Source organism: Rattus rattus, chromosome 2 (assembly GCF_011064425.1).
Source record: "Rattus rattus isolate New Zealand chromosome 2, Rrattus_CSIRO_v1, whole genome shotgun sequence".
Taxonomy (NCBI): Eukaryota; Metazoa; Chordata; class Mammalia; order Rodentia; family Muridae; genus Rattus; species Rattus rattus.
The window spans coordinates 1,549,902-1,566,410 of NC_046155.1; the positions used below are offsets into that span (position 1 = coordinate 1,549,902).

At 48.7% G+C, this 16,509-nt stretch overlaps 1 protein-coding gene across 1 annotated transcript; it reads left to right on the top strand.

Annotated features, from left to right (window-relative positions):
- The first annotated feature begins 7,489 nt into the window (after positions 1-7,489).
- On the top strand, positions 7,490-16,351 carry Snx15 (sorting nexin 15). The gene is made up of 8 exons (XM_032891079.1): positions 7,490-7,711; positions 11,692-11,727; positions 11,938-12,058; positions 13,539-13,654; positions 13,749-13,896; positions 14,190-14,333; positions 14,939-15,196; positions 15,821-16,351. Exons 1-8 carry the CDS (start codon positions 7,610-7,612, stop codon positions 15,910-15,912), a joined length of 1,017 nt encoding a protein of 338 aa, XP_032746970.1. The 5' UTR covers positions 7,490-7,609; the 3' UTR covers positions 15,913-16,351.
- The last annotated feature ends 158 nt before the right edge of the window (positions 16,352-16,509 follow it).

Genomic DNA, 16,509 nt, shown 5'->3' on the forward strand with positions numbered 1-16,509 from the left:
TCCTAGCTTCCAGTGCACATAGGGCAACCTGCACAGCTTAGGAGGCCGGATCAGACAGGCTGATAACAGATTGGGGTGTACAGAGAGGGAAGGGTGTACAGAAGGTGGCTATGTCAGTCAGGGATGACTACAACTAGCAGGGCCACTCTAGGGCCTCAGCTGCCTAGCCAGGCTGTCTCCAGGGCCCAGTGCGGGGTTCGCCTTATTCCATAGACGAGTATCCCTTCCTCAGAGAAACTTGACCCACCTGGGACCTGCATTCTGCCACCTCAGGTCTAAGCCTAGACTTGCCATCTTCTGTCATTGCTCATGCTTGAAACTGAAATGCCCAAGGCAGAAACTGGCGGGGGCCCTGCCAATCACTAACAAGGTCCTGATGCCACCAAGCCCAATGGACTGTGTCCCAGGGTGGAGGGCAGTTACCCAAAGGAATGTGATAACACAGTAGGCTTGAGTCCTCGCCCACGCCACCTCCAGAGCAGCAAAGGCCTGAAAAAAGCCTGGTTGGGTCCCTAAGGAGGGAACGCAGGCCTCAGAATAAAACAGTCCTCTAGAACCCAACTGTCCTTTCCAGTCCTCAAACGGAAGTGCTGAGGGACTTAAAGGTTCTTCCCTGTCCAGGTTTGCTGGTTTGCATATGCTCGCCCAGGGAATGGCACTATTAAGAGGTGTGGCCTTGTTGGAGTATGTGTGTCACGGTGGGGATGGACTTAAATACCCTCAACCTAGCACCCTTCAGATGAAGATTTAGAACTTTCAGCTCCTCCAGCACCATGCCTGTCTGGACACTACCATGCTCCCACCTTGATGATAATGGACTGAACCTTGTCCCTGTAAGCCAGCCCCAATTAAATGTCCTTATAAGTTGTCTTGGTCATGGTGTCTGTTCCCAGCAGTAAAACCTTAAGACACCAGGCTCAGCTCTCCCAAGATCTCTCCTTTTTCGCCTCTCCCTGATCTTCCTCAAAAATGTTTTCTTTTTTGGGGGGGCTGGGGACCGAACCCAGGACCTTGCACTTCCTAGGCAAGCGCTCTACCACTGAGCCAAATCCCCAACCCCTCAAAAATGTTTTCTTTTAGATGGAGTTCCCCTGTGTAACACAGGTTGGCCATCACCACTCCAAGCACAGCTTTCTTTGTGCTGATTAAATTACATTCCAAGGCATCAAGGAACACACTGTTGTCTCAGGGTCCGGGGAGAGTCACTCAGGAGTGATGGCGGCCAGAACATGGAGAAGGAATCGGTCATAATACAGCCAGAAACCAGCAAACAGCCTTGTTTGGATCGGAGATGTTTTCTTTTAGGTTAGCATGGTGTTCACTGTCCTTAGCCAGAGCAACCTCTAGAAACTCCATCAGTTCCTGTCAAAACTCCCAGAGGAGGCTTTAAGGTTACAGTAAATGGCAGTAAGAACAATGAGCCGCACTGGCTTGTTATTTAAAAAAGCACTGTCCCCAGCCCCTGTGCTGTGCATGCGTGTTAAGTCTCAAGTGTTCAGCTTTATCAGGTGACAGCAGTAGCTGACCCTCTCTCCACTCTTTCAACCCCAGCAAGAATAAAACCCAGGCCCCAGAGACACCCATTAGCCTGACTCATCCGGGCTTCTGGCTGGCTGGCAAAAGACAATGTCAGCCCCTGCTATAGATAGGAATCAACTGGTGTCAGGGGCATCATGAGCATTGGGTGAGTGTCAGCTATGATTGTGATTTGAAACAATGGGAGCTTATGCATTCAGATACTGATACAATGGAGTCACCCCAGTGCCAGTGCTCCTGGTGCTCGTGCTCTCTCTCTCTCTCTCTCTCTCTCTCTCTCTCTCTCTCTGTGTGTGTGTGTGTGTGTGTGTGTGTGTGTGTGTGTGTGTGTGTGTAAGCAGGGAGAAGTGAATTAGGCAGAGAGTGGAAAGCAACAAGGTTATGGTCATTGCAGGACCGAGTAGAGAGCAGGTATTGAGCCCTCACTTCATGGCAGGAAACACAGGGCACAAAGTCACCTCTCCCTACTGCTTCTGCTGGCATCTGGTGCGCCTGGAAATCTGTACAGGGCCAGGAACTATACTGCTGCAGACAGAAGAGCTTAGCAAGGCCAAGGAGAAGGAAGGAGAACAGGAAGTGAGGAAGCGAGGCATAATGGTGTGCATCTATAATGCCAGCTACACAGAGAGCTTGAGGCCAGCTGGGGCTGTGTGAGCTGCTGCCTGTGTGTGTGTGTGTGTGTGTGTGTGTGTGTGTGTGTGTTAGCATCTGAATAATACTGTACTTAGGCTCAACCTCAGGGCCTTGTGCATGCTAGACTACTACTCTTTCATCACCAAACCAATAAAAAGAATTAAAAAAAGGGAGATAGGAAGGGGCTGGAGAGATGGCTCAGTGGTTAAGAGCACTGACTTCCAGAAGTCCTGAGTTCAAGTCCAGCAACCACATGGTGGCTCACAACCATCTATAATGGGTTCTGATGCCCTCTTCTGGTGTGTAGCTACAGTGTACTTATATAAATAAAATAAATCATTTTTAAAAAGGGAAAAAAAACCAACATGAAGATATTGGGCACACATTTTGAGTCCTGGAGATGGAATTCAGGTTGTCAGGCTTGATGGCCAGAACCTTCACCTTCTGAGTCATCTCTCCTTTGGTTTTATTTTGTTGGTTTTGGTACTGTGTATAGGTACTGTTTATATATGTTTATGGTATTTCGGGGTTTTTTGTTTGTTTGTTTTTGAGACAAGTTTCACCACCTCACAAGGTAATCTTGGCTAGCCTGCAACTCTGTGTAGACCAGCCTGCCTCTGCCTCACAAGTGCTGAGATTAAAGGCTACCACAGCACACCCCTTTCCTCTCCAATTTTTCTTCTCAGATTTATATTTGTGTGCCTGTGTGCATGGAGGGTGCCGGTCACAGGCAGTAGAGTGAGCTGCCAGACATGGGTGCTGGGTTCTGAACTCTGGTCCTGTAGAGGAGTAACGAGCGCTCTTTTTTTTTTTTTTAAGATTTATTTATTATATATAAGTACACTGTAGCTGTCTTCAGACACACCAGAAGAGGGCATCGGAACTCTTTACAGATGGTTGTGAGCCACCATGTGGTTGCTGGGAATTGAACTCAGGACCTCTGGAAGAGCAGTCGGGTGCTCTTAACCGCTGAGCCATCTCTCCAGCCCTCGAGCACTCTTTAACCACTGGGTCTTGCTTGTCTCCATCTCCTTGGCAATTCTTTCTGCTCCCAAGACGAGTGGTTAGTGGAACTCATTCTGTTAACACCAGTTACTTGTCTCCAATCAAGTGCTAAGCCAAGAGGGACCATTCACACCCCCAACCCCTTCAAATTCACAGAGGCCAGCAGCCAAGGTCAGCCTGAGGTGTGTGGGCTGGGATGTGTGCCTCTGTGTGTGGGTGCGTGTGTTGGGGTTGGGGAACAGTGCAGCACTGCCTCTGTATCCTGAGCACCAGTGGATGTGCCATCATTAGTGATTTGCCTCGGTCTAATTTTCACAGGGGACATCCCCTTTGTGTTTAACCAAGTCCCTGGGCTTTCCCCACCACCACCACAGCGCTGTGGTGACTTGAATAAGAATGGCCTCCATAGGCTCATGTATTTGAAGACTTAGTCATTAGGGAATGCCATTACTTAAAAGTGAGTAGGAGGTGTGGCCTTGTTGGAGCAAGTGTGTCCCTAAGGGTGAGCTTTGAGGTTTCAAAATCTTGTGTCAGGTCCAGTGTCTCTCTTCTTGCTGTCTGTGGGTTCAGATGTAGAACTCTCAACTACCTCTCCAGCACCGTGTCTGCCTTTGTATCTCCATGGTGATAATGGACTAAACCTAAGCAACTCTCAATTACATGGTGTCTTAGTTATGGTTTTACTGCTGTGAACAGACACAAAGACCAAGGCAAGTCTTATAAAGGACAACATTTAATTGGGGCTGGCTTATAGGTTCAGAGGTTCAGTCCAGTATCATCAAGGCGGGAGCATGGCAGCATCCAGGCAGGTATAGTGCAAGGGTTGCCGAGTTCTACATCTTCATCTGAAGGATGCTGGCTGGAGACTGACTTCCATGTAGCTAGAATGAGGGTGTTAAAGCCCACACCCACAATGACACACCTACTCCAACAGGGCCACACCTTCTAATAGTGCCACTCCCTGGGTCAAACATATACAAACCATAACATTTTACTACTACTAGGCTTGTTCAAATACATGAGTCTATGGGGCCAAACCTACCCACAGCATAATAAAAGGGTACGTTTAGTTCACCTTCCAAAGCCCCATAGTCTATAGCAGTCTCAACAATGTTAAAAGTCCAAAGTTCATAGACTCTTCTGAGATTCATCCAATCACTTAACTGTAATCCCCAGAGCAAGACAGGAAACCAGCTGGGCAGACTCCAAACTCTGCATCTCCATGTCTGATGTCAAAGCAGTCTTCAGATCTCCAACTCCTTTTTCATCTTTGTTGACTGCAACAAACTTCTTTCTCCTGGGCTGGTTCCACTCCCTGTTAGTAGCTTTCCTCGGCAGATAGGCCCTGGCTATAGCATCTTGGGGACGCCAAGGCAACCTCAGTATTACAGTTTCTTTTTTCAATGTCTGGGATCCACACATGATCTTCTGGGCTCCTCCAAAGGGCTGGCGTCACCTCTCCAGCTCTGCCTTCTGTAGCACTCTGAGCTCAGTGATCCATTCCACTGCCACTGTTGCTCTTAGTGATCATCCCATGGTACTGGCATCTCCAATACACTGGGGTCTTCTGCTGCAGCTAGACCTCACCAATAGCCCCTCATAGATTCTCTTCATGGTGCCAAGCCTCAACTCCTTTGAATGACCCCCTCAGTCCTGGGCCATCAACTACAACCAAGGTTGCACCTTCACCAGTGGTCTTACATGGCCTCTCACAGTGCCAAGCCTCAGCTGTTCTTCATGACCCCTTCATGTCTTCAAGACGAGTACCACCTGGGTGATGCTTACACATCACCAAATGCCTTGGCTATCTCTAGAACCCAGCTTCTTTGTGCTCTCAGAAAATGCTTCCCAGCATTTTCTTTCTAATTTCTTAGCTCCAGCTAACCAGCATCAACTGTCCCAGTGGTCCCTTCTGTTTTTCACTCTAAAGCTAGAGACACATGGCCGAAGTTGCCAAGTTTTGCTGCTTGCAGGAGCTGGAACATGACCCCCTTGTTCTACTACATTATCACTAGCTTTCTGTTTTCCTTCACTGCCTAAGCTTGGCTGTCCTGGATCTTGCTCTGTAAATTGACCTTGAACTCAGAGATCTGCATGCCTGTCTCCACCATGATTCCACCACGCTTGGACTTAATCTTTTCTTTACCTAGAAGTTGCTCTGTCCCAGGCTGATCTTGAACTCAGAGATCTGCTTGGTTTATCTTCTGGGATTAAAGGTACGTACCACCATTCCTAGATCAAAATTTAGCTGGGTAGGATATTGCCCCAAAGTCCCACTCCCTTAATCTGCTATCTCCTAGAACACAGGATTCAGCTCCATTTCACTTCCGGGTGCCCCTGGTGCCCTTGAACCATATAGTTTATATTTTTTCTTTCTCAGCTTGCTCTGCTCATTTACATTGCTCTTCATGAGACTTAACCAGAGAACAAAGTCTATGATGGGCGTTTCTGAGACTTCCTTTGTCAATGCAATTAATCTGAGTCTCTTCACCTTAGCCTCAGGCAGACTCTTCAGACAGGGCAAAAAGTAGTCACATTCTTCACCAAAATACCACAAAAATAATATATAAGCCACATATTGAAATTCTCCACTGAAATCTCTTGGGCCAAGTCCATACAATTCAAATCATTCTTAGTAACAAAGTCTTCCATATTCCTACTAGGATTGCCCATTAAGCCCCCATTTAAAGCATTCCACCGCTTTCCAAATCCAAAGTTCCAAAATCCACATTTTTCTAAACAAAAGCACGACTGGGCCTATCACAGAAATACCCCAGTCTCTGGTATCAGCTTCTGTCTTGGTTAGGGTTTTACTGCTGTAAACAGACACCATGACTAGGGCAATTCTTATAAAGATAACATTTAATTGGGGCTGGCTTACAGGTTCAGAGGTTCAGTCCATTATCATCATGGCAGCATCCAGGCAGACATGGTACAGGCAGAGCTGAGAGTTCTGCATTTTCATCTGAAGGCTGCTGTGGAAGACTGACTTCCAGGCATCTAGGATGAGGGTCTCAGGTTGGAGAGATGGCTTAGCAGTTAAGAGCACTGACTGTTCTTCCAGAGGTCCTGGGGTCAATTCCCAGCAATCACATGGTGGCTCACAGCCATCTGTAATGGGGTTCCGATGCCCTCTTCTGGTGTGTCTGGAGACAGTGACAATGTACCCACATACATGAAATAAATAAATCTTAAAAAAAAAAAATAGAATGAGGGTCTCTAAGCCCACACCCACAGTGACACACCTACTCCAACAGAGCCAAATCTTCTAATAGTGCTATTTTCTGGTCCAAGCATATGCAAACCATAACAAATGGTTTGGGGTTTTTTTGGTTGATTGGTTTTTGTTTTTTCCCCTCAAAACAGAGATCCACCTAAAAACATGATTCACCACCACAGCCAGATTTCCTCAGATTTTTTAATGGTTCTTTTTTTCACTTTTTTCATTTGAAGATGGGATTTCTGGTGGTGGGGGAATGTGCTGGAATCTATGTTTAGGGATAACACTGTTGATACACCTTCCTCAGCAATTTGGCCTTGCCCTAGTGTTGGGTTTTCACCATACTTGTGTTCTGCCAGCATGCCTCTTGATCTGATCTGTTACAGAAGATACAGCGACAAGTACACCTTTCCATAGAGGAAAAACCAGGTGCATGCAGTCATGGGAGGGAAATGTGATGCTTATCTGTGACCTCAGCATTTGGGAGGTGGAAAATGAAGGATCAAAAATTCAAGGCTAGCCTCAACTACAATAGTGAGTCTGAGGCCAACCTGGGCTACATGAGATCCTCTCAATGTCCCACCTCCCCAAATTTGAAGCAGTTAAGGGGAATTCAAATAGCTGCAAGTGTTGTGATTTCAGAGACTCTGTCACTGTCCAGCATTTTCAGCATCAGAATATGTCAGTCCCCCAGCTATTCTGGCACAGAGATGCAGGGAACTTAACTTGGCTCTGCCAGGCACATTTTGAACACAATGAAAATTGCATGGGTTAGGCCCTATGCCAAGCACCTTAAATTCCAGATACTCAGGAGGCTTAGGTAGGATATTTTAAGCCCAGAAATTGGTCCACACAGCAGAGACCATAGCTCAAAATAATTCATAAATAAGAGAATAAGGGAGACGTTTTGGAGGTCTGTAAGGAGGGTTTACATTAGGGTGAGGTGGGCTTAATCACAGGCCACAATGCCAGCTGGTAAATCCTCTCCTAAACAACCAATCCTTAATCTCTACCTACAACTCCGCTTTACCAATGACCTAGAACTTGTCAGACACTCCCTTAGCCACGCCCCCAAGCCAAGAACGGCTGTGTCACTTGCGACTGGTCCCTAGGCCTGAAGAAGGGCGCAGGCCGGATCCTGGCGGTGGCAGCAGGCTCAACACGCGGAGCGGGGGCGACGTGCAGTAGGAGGAGCCGGCGGCCAGCTCCGCTGTCATGTCGCGCCAGGCGAAGAAGGATGACTTCCTGCGACACTACACAGTTTCGGACCCCAGGACCCACCCCAAGGGTTACACCGAGTACAAAGTAACTGCTCAGGTGAGGTGGGACCCAGCGGGGAACATTACCCTTTTAAGCAGTTCGGGACCCGTGCTGTACCTTAAAGGTAAGGAGCTCCGGGGAGGTCGCGGTTTGGCCTACACAAATGGATTTCCCCTTTAAGAGGAGTCTGAGGCAGAAGACTTAAGGAGCCTCACCGCCTGGGGCGGGGCTAAGGGTCATTTTTAAACTCTGGAGCAGTGCTCTGCGCCCAGCCAGGCACCACCCCCCCCCTGTTGATGATGGTGTCTAGATGCGGTCTACGAATTTCTCAAAGCAAAAAAATTCCGGATTAACTCAATATTCCTCTTTAATCTCTTAGAGTAACTTTTGGTAATTTTTCCTGCTTGATACGTAAACACCCCCCCCGCCTTTTTATTTATTTATTTTTTTCTTTTTCTGAGACAACCCTGGCTGTCCTGAACTCACTATGTAAACAAACTGGCCCTGAAGTCACCGAGACCCGCCTGCAACTGCTGCCTGAGTGCTGGGATTAAAGGCTTGCACCATCATGCCCGACTATAAAAAGCTCTTTAAAAAATTTATATATAGGGGTTGGGGATTTAGCTCAGTGGTAGAGCGCTTGCCCAGCAAGCGCAAGGCCCTGGGTTCGGTCCCCAGCTCCGAAAAAAAAGAAAAGAAAAAAAAATATATATAATGTATTTTATACATTTATTATATATACAGTATACAATATTTGTGTGGTTTTAAAAACGTAATTCAAAAAGACTGCTCTTCACAGATAAGGAAGTCAAGCTGGAATTGGTGTCTAACAATAAAACTTAAAATGAGCTTGTAGAAACATCAGCAGGAAAGAATGCTTTTAGAATTTTACCCATGGGTGCGTAACTATGGAGGCCTACAGCAGAAGAAATCGGGTTGCTGCCCGAAGGCTGACTATACGTTTTCTTATACTTAAATTTTTTTCAACTAGGCAACTGTTTGATTAGTGCTCTTGTCAACTGTTAAAAGGAAGGAAACACGTAAAAATCGCTCCCAAATCAATGTAAGCCAGAATTTTAAATACCTCAAGAGTGTGGGTATGCCCAATGCCTTGCTTTTTTCCCATGCCAAAAAAATACAAATATAGTAATTGTCTCTAGGAAGATGGCCAGAGGGTAGAAAGGATGAAAAAACATTCATAACCCTTTCTTATATGTCTTCCTGTGAGCGTTTTAGACCTAGTCACATGCCTTACACATGCTTACAGTTTTTCCTTTTTTTCAGTGCTAGGGTTGAACTCAGGGCCTCCCACATACTAGAAGTGCTTCTCCTCCTCCTCCTCCTCCTCCTCCTCCTCCTCCTCTCCTCTTCCTCCGCTCCTCCTCCTCCTTCTCCTCTTCTTCTTCTTCCTCTTCCTCCTCCTCCTCTTCTTTTTCCTCTCTCTCTCTCTCTCCTCTCTCTCTCTCTCTCACCTGCCACAGCATCCAATGGGATGATCCTTTTACTTTATAGATTTTTTTTAAATATTTTATTTATTTACTTTATGTATGTAAGTACACTGTAGCTGTCTTCAGACACACCAGAAGAGGGCATCAGATCCCATTACAGATGGTCGTGAGCCACCATGTGGTTGCTGGGATTTGAACTCAGGACCTCTGGAAGAGCAGTCAGTGCTCTTAACCACTGAGCCATCTCTCCAACCCTATAGATTTATTTACTTAATTTTGTTTTCTTTTTTTCCGAGACATGGTTTTTCTGTTAGCCCTGGTTGTCCTGGAACTTGTGCTATAGATCAAGCTTGAACTCATAGAGCTCCACCTGCCTCTACCTCCCCTCCCTAGGGATTAAAAGTGTGTGCCACCCCACCTGGCTTATTTACTTAAAAATTAAAATGTAGTTGGTTTTTAAAAAAAACAAAACAAAACAAACAAGTATGTTTTATCTGCATGTATCAGTGCGCTATCCATGCAATACCCAAGGAGGCCAGAAGAGGGCGGGAGATCCCTATGGATTGGAATTATAGGTCATTGTGTGCCTTCTGTTGGTGCTGGGAATAGAACTTCTGTCCTCTAGAAAGCAGCCAGTGTTCTTAACCTCTGAGTCATCAATCTAGTCCAGATTTATTTACTTTTATTTTAATGACTGTTTTGTCTGTACTTATGTATATGCACCAATACAAGCCTCATAGGCTCGGAGGTTAGAAAAACATTGAATGGCCTGGGATTGGACTTTTTTAGAAATTATTTCTACTTGCCATCTGCATGCCGAGAACCAAACCTGGGTCCTCAGCCACAGCAGTGAGTGCTTCTAACTGCTGAATCATCACTGTAGCGCCGCCCCCCCCATTTGTCTGTGTGTATCACGACTGTGCTTATGCCTGTGGAGGTCAGAGGAAGGTACAACAGATCCAATCCCCTGCAGCTGGAATTACAAAAGGTTGTGAGCCACACAATGTGGGTGCTGTTCTGGGCACTGAACTGTAGTCCTTGGAAGGTCAGGACACGCTCTTAACTACTGAGCCACCTCTCCAGTCCCCATCCTTGCTTTTAAATGGGCATCTTGATCCTGTGTGATTTGCTGAGATCTAGTAGAAAAAGGAAAGGATGTTTTTGAAAACTGTTGTTAATGATTCTAAACTGTGCAAACTTACTGTAAAACTTCTATAACATAATAGCAAAAACTAAGGGTTACTTCTGTCTACAGCCAATTCTGTTTTCCCAGAGTGCCCAACCCAGTGCTGGCTTGCTTCTGTCTTCATGGGTAGGCGAGCTCATAGCTCCTCTCCTAAGGAAGAACTGGATCCTGGGACAGACTCTCACTTTTTAGAATGATTTATTTATTTCTATTTTCTGTGCACTGGTGTTTTCCCTGCATTTATGTCAGTATGAGGTTGTTGGACCCTCTGGAACTAGAGTTACAGTTGTGACCTTGTGGGTGCTGAGAACCAAACCCGGGTCCCCTGGAAGAACAGTCAGTGCTCTTAACTGCTGGGCCAACTCTCCAGCCCCTGGACTCTCATTTCTTGGGAAGTGTAGTTTTTTGCTTTCTGAATACCAGGCCGTGGCCCTAGGAAGGAGTTGGGCTAAAAATTGAGAGCCAAGCCTGGTGGCACATGTCTTTACTCTCAACCACTTAAGGTAGAAGCAGCCAGATCTCTGTGACGTTGAAGTCAACCTAACCATCAAAGCAAGTTCTAGGTCTGCCAGGGCTACATAGAGAAGCCTTGTCACCCCTCAAAAAAAAAAAAAAAAAAAAAAGCCAATTTAAAAAATAATAAAGTTGGGCTGGAGAGATGGCTCAGTGGTTAAGAGCACTAGCTGCTTTTCTAGAGGTCCTGAGTTCAATTCCCAACAACCACATGGTGGCTTGGCTCACAAAACACAAAACATCTACTGGCATGTAAGTATACACACAGACAGCACTCCTAGATTTAAAAAAAAATACGGGGTTGGGGATTTGGCTCAGTGGTAGAGTGCTTGCCTAGGAAGCGCAAGGCCCTGGGTTCGGTCCCCAGCTCCGAAAAAAAGAATTAAAAAAAAAATACATAAATAAAACATTTGAAAAGGTTTAAAAAAAATAACAATAATAATGTTGAATGGGGGGCTATCTAGACAAGTATTCAGGACCCTCACTTTTTCCAGATGAAGATACAGCTATACAAGGAGATGAGGATGTACCTCAACGGCAGAAGGCTAGCCCAGATCTCAAGAAGTCCTGAGTCCTTAGTACCAAAAATAAATAATAAAATAGTTTAATTTAGTAGTGCAGGCTGTAATCCCAGCACTCGGGAGGCAGGGGTAGAAGGATTTGGAGTACAAGGCCATCCTCTGCTACATGATCAGTTTGAGGCCATCTTGGGCTACATGAAACTCTGTGTGCAAAAACCCAAAAGAGAACTTGGTCAAAACCTTAAATCCAGGACCATTTACTCCAGCAGTCACTTTCTTCTGAGGGACACTGGAGGCCCTCGGCTTTTGAGGGTAGCGTAGGGCTGCATGCCAGGCTCTCGTCTCACCCTCTTGCCTTTCCTTTCTCAGTTCATCTCAAAGAAGGACCCGGAGGACATCAAAGAGGTAAGACTCCTGGGAAAGGGGGACCGTTCCCATATACACACACTGAATCCGTAAGGGAGTAGCTGGTAACTGTAAGGACCTGCCTTCTTCCATGGCTGGTGCTGGAGAGGGTGTGCGCAGTCCTTCTCAGTCTCGAGCGAACATAGACTGAGCACGGGAAGGCCGCTTTCCGCACCTGCTGGTCCACGTCAGTTCTCCCCTGCCTCCTAGGTAGTAGTCTGGAAGCGATACAGTGACTTCCGTAAGCTCCACGGGGACTTGGCCTACACTCACCGCAACCTCTTCCGTCGCCTAGAGGAGTTTCCGGCTTTCCCCCGTGCTCAGGTGTTTGGTGAGTATTGACTCTGAACCCCTGCCCCAGTGTGCAGGTAGATTTAGGCAAAGGGGAACTGGTCTGGTGGGGGCTGTGTGACCCTGTACCCTGAATAGACATCTTTGGAAACCTGGATGGGCCTTCTGAGATGGTCTCATTGAATGTGGGGAAACTGAGGCTCAGAGCAGCCTACCCCTTATTATGTTGGGCTATGAACAGTCCCAGCAAGTGAGGCTCATCAAGGAGAAAGGCCTGTGTCTGAGCATCAGTCTGTTCTCCCTTGCAGCAACCAGACGATGTATTGGTTACTATAGAAAAGACGCTTATGTTGGCATATGGCTCTGGTCCAAGGTTCAGAGGCCACATCTGCTGATGGCTCTGTTGCTGGCAGAGCCCCAAGGTGGCAGGGAGCATGACACAGAGAGAGTCAAGGAAGACATGAGTGACAGAACCGAGCTAGTTTTTATAACAGAGAACCCAGGAGTCCATTAATCCATTATGACAGGAGTTCCCAGAGTCATGTGTTGCTGGCAGTCACCTGGGCTAATGCGACCACCGTGGATCGCAGGGTGAGGTGCAGGCTGTGCCCCAGCACAGCAGGGTGAGGGGCAGGCTATGCCCCAGCACAGCAGGGTGAGGGGCAGGCTATGCCCCAGCACAGCAGGGTGAGGGGCAGGCTGTGCCCCAGCACAGCAGGGTGAGGGGCAGGCTGTGCCCCAGCACAGCAGGGTGAGGGGCAGGCTGTGCCCCAGCACAGCGGGGTGAGGTGCAGGCTATGCCCCAGCACAGCACTACGGCAGAGCTGGACTAGACTACATGGAGCTTCGCATCTGTTGTGGCTAGGTTTGGGTTTTGTTTTTTCCATTTCCTAGTCTTGAACCTCTGATGATCCTCCTGCCACAGTCTTCCAAGCATGGGCTAACAGGGGTGAGCTCCACCTTGCCCAGCCGTGAAATAGCGTCTTGCGCTGTGACCTTGGGCAAGTCACCTCCTTCTCTGCGCTTTACTTCCCTCCTGATCACATCCAAGCCCTAAACCGCCCTCTGGTCAGACATGATAGCCCACACCTGCAATCCCAGCACACAGAAGGCAGAGGCAGACGCATCTCCGTGAGTTTGAGGTCTTCACAGCAAGTTCAGAAGCCACCAGTTACATAATGAGACATTGGAGACAGACAGAGACAGAGACAGAGAGAAAACATGGGAACACAGAGAGCGAGGGAACAGAGGGAGGGTGTTGCGGGAAGAAAGAGGACAGACGGAGCTTTCTTATTTCCCTGTCTCTGGCGTGATACCTTGAGAACAGGAGCTGGTTTCCTCAGGAACCCAAAGCCAGCAGGAAGGGGTCATTGCACATCTGGAGGAGGAGCTGGGAAAGACTATGGGGACATGGGGATGATGGCCAGTAGCCTGCTCAGCACATATAGGCAGAACCAGGAAATGTGGGGTGAACCAGAAGCCCTTGTGACACTGCTGGTCTCCTGCCCCGTGGTCTGCAGGTCGGTTTGAAGCCTCTGTGATTGAGGAACGGCGCAAGGGTGCAGAGGACCTGCTGCGCTTCACGGTGCCCATCCCTGCACTCAACAATAGCCCTCAGCTCAAGGAGTTTTTCCGGGTGAGTCTGTCTGCTCTCCCCCTCCCCAGTACAGCTCTCCCCTCCCTCCCAGCTACATTACTTATCCCTCCTTGCTGGACTTTGTCTCCTGCAGGGCGGAGAGGTGACTCGGCCTTCTGAGGTGTCCAGGGACTTGCAAATCCTGCCACCCCCTCTCATTCCCACACCACCTTCTGATGAGGCCCGGCTACTCCAGCCACTGCCTGCAGAAAGGAGAGGCCAGGAGGAGTTGGAGGTGCCAGGTATATCAGAGTCAGGGAAGGAATGAGTCCTCCTCGAGAACCTCGGGGGGTGGGGGGGGAGAAAAGCATAGGGGTGGGCAGTTCTACCGTCCTCCTGGGGAGGACCTCTGCATGGGTCATTTTCTTTTCTGAGCTTCAGTTTGTCGTCTATCAAATAGGGTTGAGCAACCTGATTGTGGCTCTGTCAATGCCCATGGCTGCTGCAAGGGTTAATCAAGATGGAGATTCTGTTTTGAAAGCTGAGAAACAGAAAGTGCAGTGCAGGCATCAGTGTCCCTGTGGTCTCTCCCCAGTGGATCCCCTCCCATCCAGCCCTGCCCAGGAGGCCTTGGACCTTCTCTTCTGCTGTGACAGCACTGAAGAAGCTTCCAGCTCCCCAGCTCGAGGTCCCCTCTCTGAGGCCGAACTTGCCCTTTTCGACCCTTACTCCAAAGAGGGTAAGGAGCGGGTGTGGGGTAGAGGACGTGGGGCGTGGCGCGTGAAGGGAGAACCTCCACGGCTGTGAGGAGCTCTGTGAGGAGCCGTGGAGATTGGAGCTGAGTCCTCCTCTCTGAGCAAACTCCAGGTAGCACATCACCATAGGGTCCTATGGCTCACGGACCTGCTGTGGCTGGCCTTGGTGGTGCGCACCCTGAGTCCCAGCACTTGAGAGGCAGAAGCAGAAAGACCAGCGGTTCAAGGCAGTAGAGCAGCAGAATGGTGGCTCAGAGGGTCAAAGCCCTGCTTGTGAGCCTGGTAGCCAGGTTCCATACCCAGGTGGTCCCATGCCCAGGTTCTACCATAGATGATAAACCAACCCCAAATCCTGCCCTCCAGCCATGGCCTGCTCCCACCTGCACGCACGCACGCACGCACGCACGCAGCAATAACCTCTGAACCCTTTACCAACCTCCTGCTGCTTCCTTCTGCTCAAGTCAGTCCGGGATGTCCAGCCTCTTCCCCTCCAGTGGAACAGGTTGGTGTTCTGTTGACGCCTGAGGTGGGCAACAGCCCTGGGAAAGAGAAGGCCAGTCTGCTCTGACTCCTCCCTGTTTTATTACAGAAAGTACAGGCCCCAGCCCTACCCACACAAGTGAGCTGGCAGCCATGGAGGTACAGTCCAAAAGGCTGGACCAGGAGCCCTGGGAGCCAGGAGGACGGGAGGAGGAAGAGGCTGAGGATGGAGACCCTGCCCCGGCTTACCTCAGCCAGGCCACAGAGCTCATCACTCAAGCCCTGAGGAATGAAAAGGCTGGTGCATATGCTGCTGCGCTCCAAGGCTACCAAGAGGGGGTGCACATCCTGCTTCAGGGCGTCTCAGGTGGGTAGGACAGTACGGAGGGAAAGCGGAAGGCAAAGGGCTGGGGTGGGCGGAGGGGGGGGGTGCCGCGCAAGCATTGAGAACTGAACTAGAGTGCCCAGAGCCCACACAAAATGCTGTGCAACAGCAGAATCAGGAAATCAAGTGTTCCAGTGACAAGATGGGAGGCAGGGACAGGAGAATCCCCAGAAACTTGTGGGCTGCTGATCCTGGCATAGGCTGCAGAGAACGACAAAGAAACCTCTTCTCAGACACGGTCTGGGAAGACCTACACTAAAGCGGTCTGCTGACCCTCATCTCAGACACGGTGAAGGTCTGGGGAGACCTACACTAAGGCCGTCCGCTGACCCTCACATGCTCGTCACACACATATGACATATTCTAAAGAAGAAAGAGCGACTATGAGCCTGTTTCCCACAGGTCAACTGGAAACGTTGGGCAGAACGTTCCCTTAATTTTTTTAATAGCCTCATAAAATGGGGCAAAGACACTAGGACCCAGGGAGGGAAAACACACACACACACACACACACACACACACACACACACACACACACACACACACACACACACACACATTGTGACCAGGGGTTCTGAATGTAGTTGGGCCATCTGCTTTCTACAGGTGACCCATCCCCCGCCCGTAGGGAAGGTGTGAAGAAGAAGGCAGCTGAGTACCTGAAGCGGGCAGAGACCCTTCACGCACACTTGCCCTGAGGGGGTGGACCCTTCCTGGGACGTCAGCTCCAGCACTGCCAGCCTCCTCCATGCCTCTCCTTGCTTCCTGCTCTTGTGACCCTAGGGGCCATGTCTCTGTTAACTGGATCTTGTGACCCTAGGAGCCATATCTGTGTTAACTGGGTCAAGTGTGAAAAAAGCAGACTTCTCAGCTCTGACCTGCCTGCCTCCTTGGAATCAGACTTGAACTTCTGGTCCTGCTTATCTGTTTTATGTGAGTGGCATCTGGGCCACTTATCTGTCAATTCACACATCTAGAGCCAGGGTCTGTAGCCAGACCTGGCCTACTGCCTTTTTGTGTAAGGCCCTCGGTGGTCTTTCTTTTTTTTTTAATGGTTGGAAGAAAAAGGATTCTTTGACTAGTGAAAAATTTATAAAATTTAAATACATGTGAATAAAACACATCTGAACACAACCAGATCCGTTTGCTTATTATTGTCTGTGGTTGCGTTTACATCGTCTAACAGAGTTGAATAAGTTGTGTCTTGCAAATCATACCTATGAGTGTGTGGCCCGCGCCTTTAATCCGGGAACTGGAAAGCAGAGGCAGGCGGGTGTCTAGTGAGTTCAAAGTCA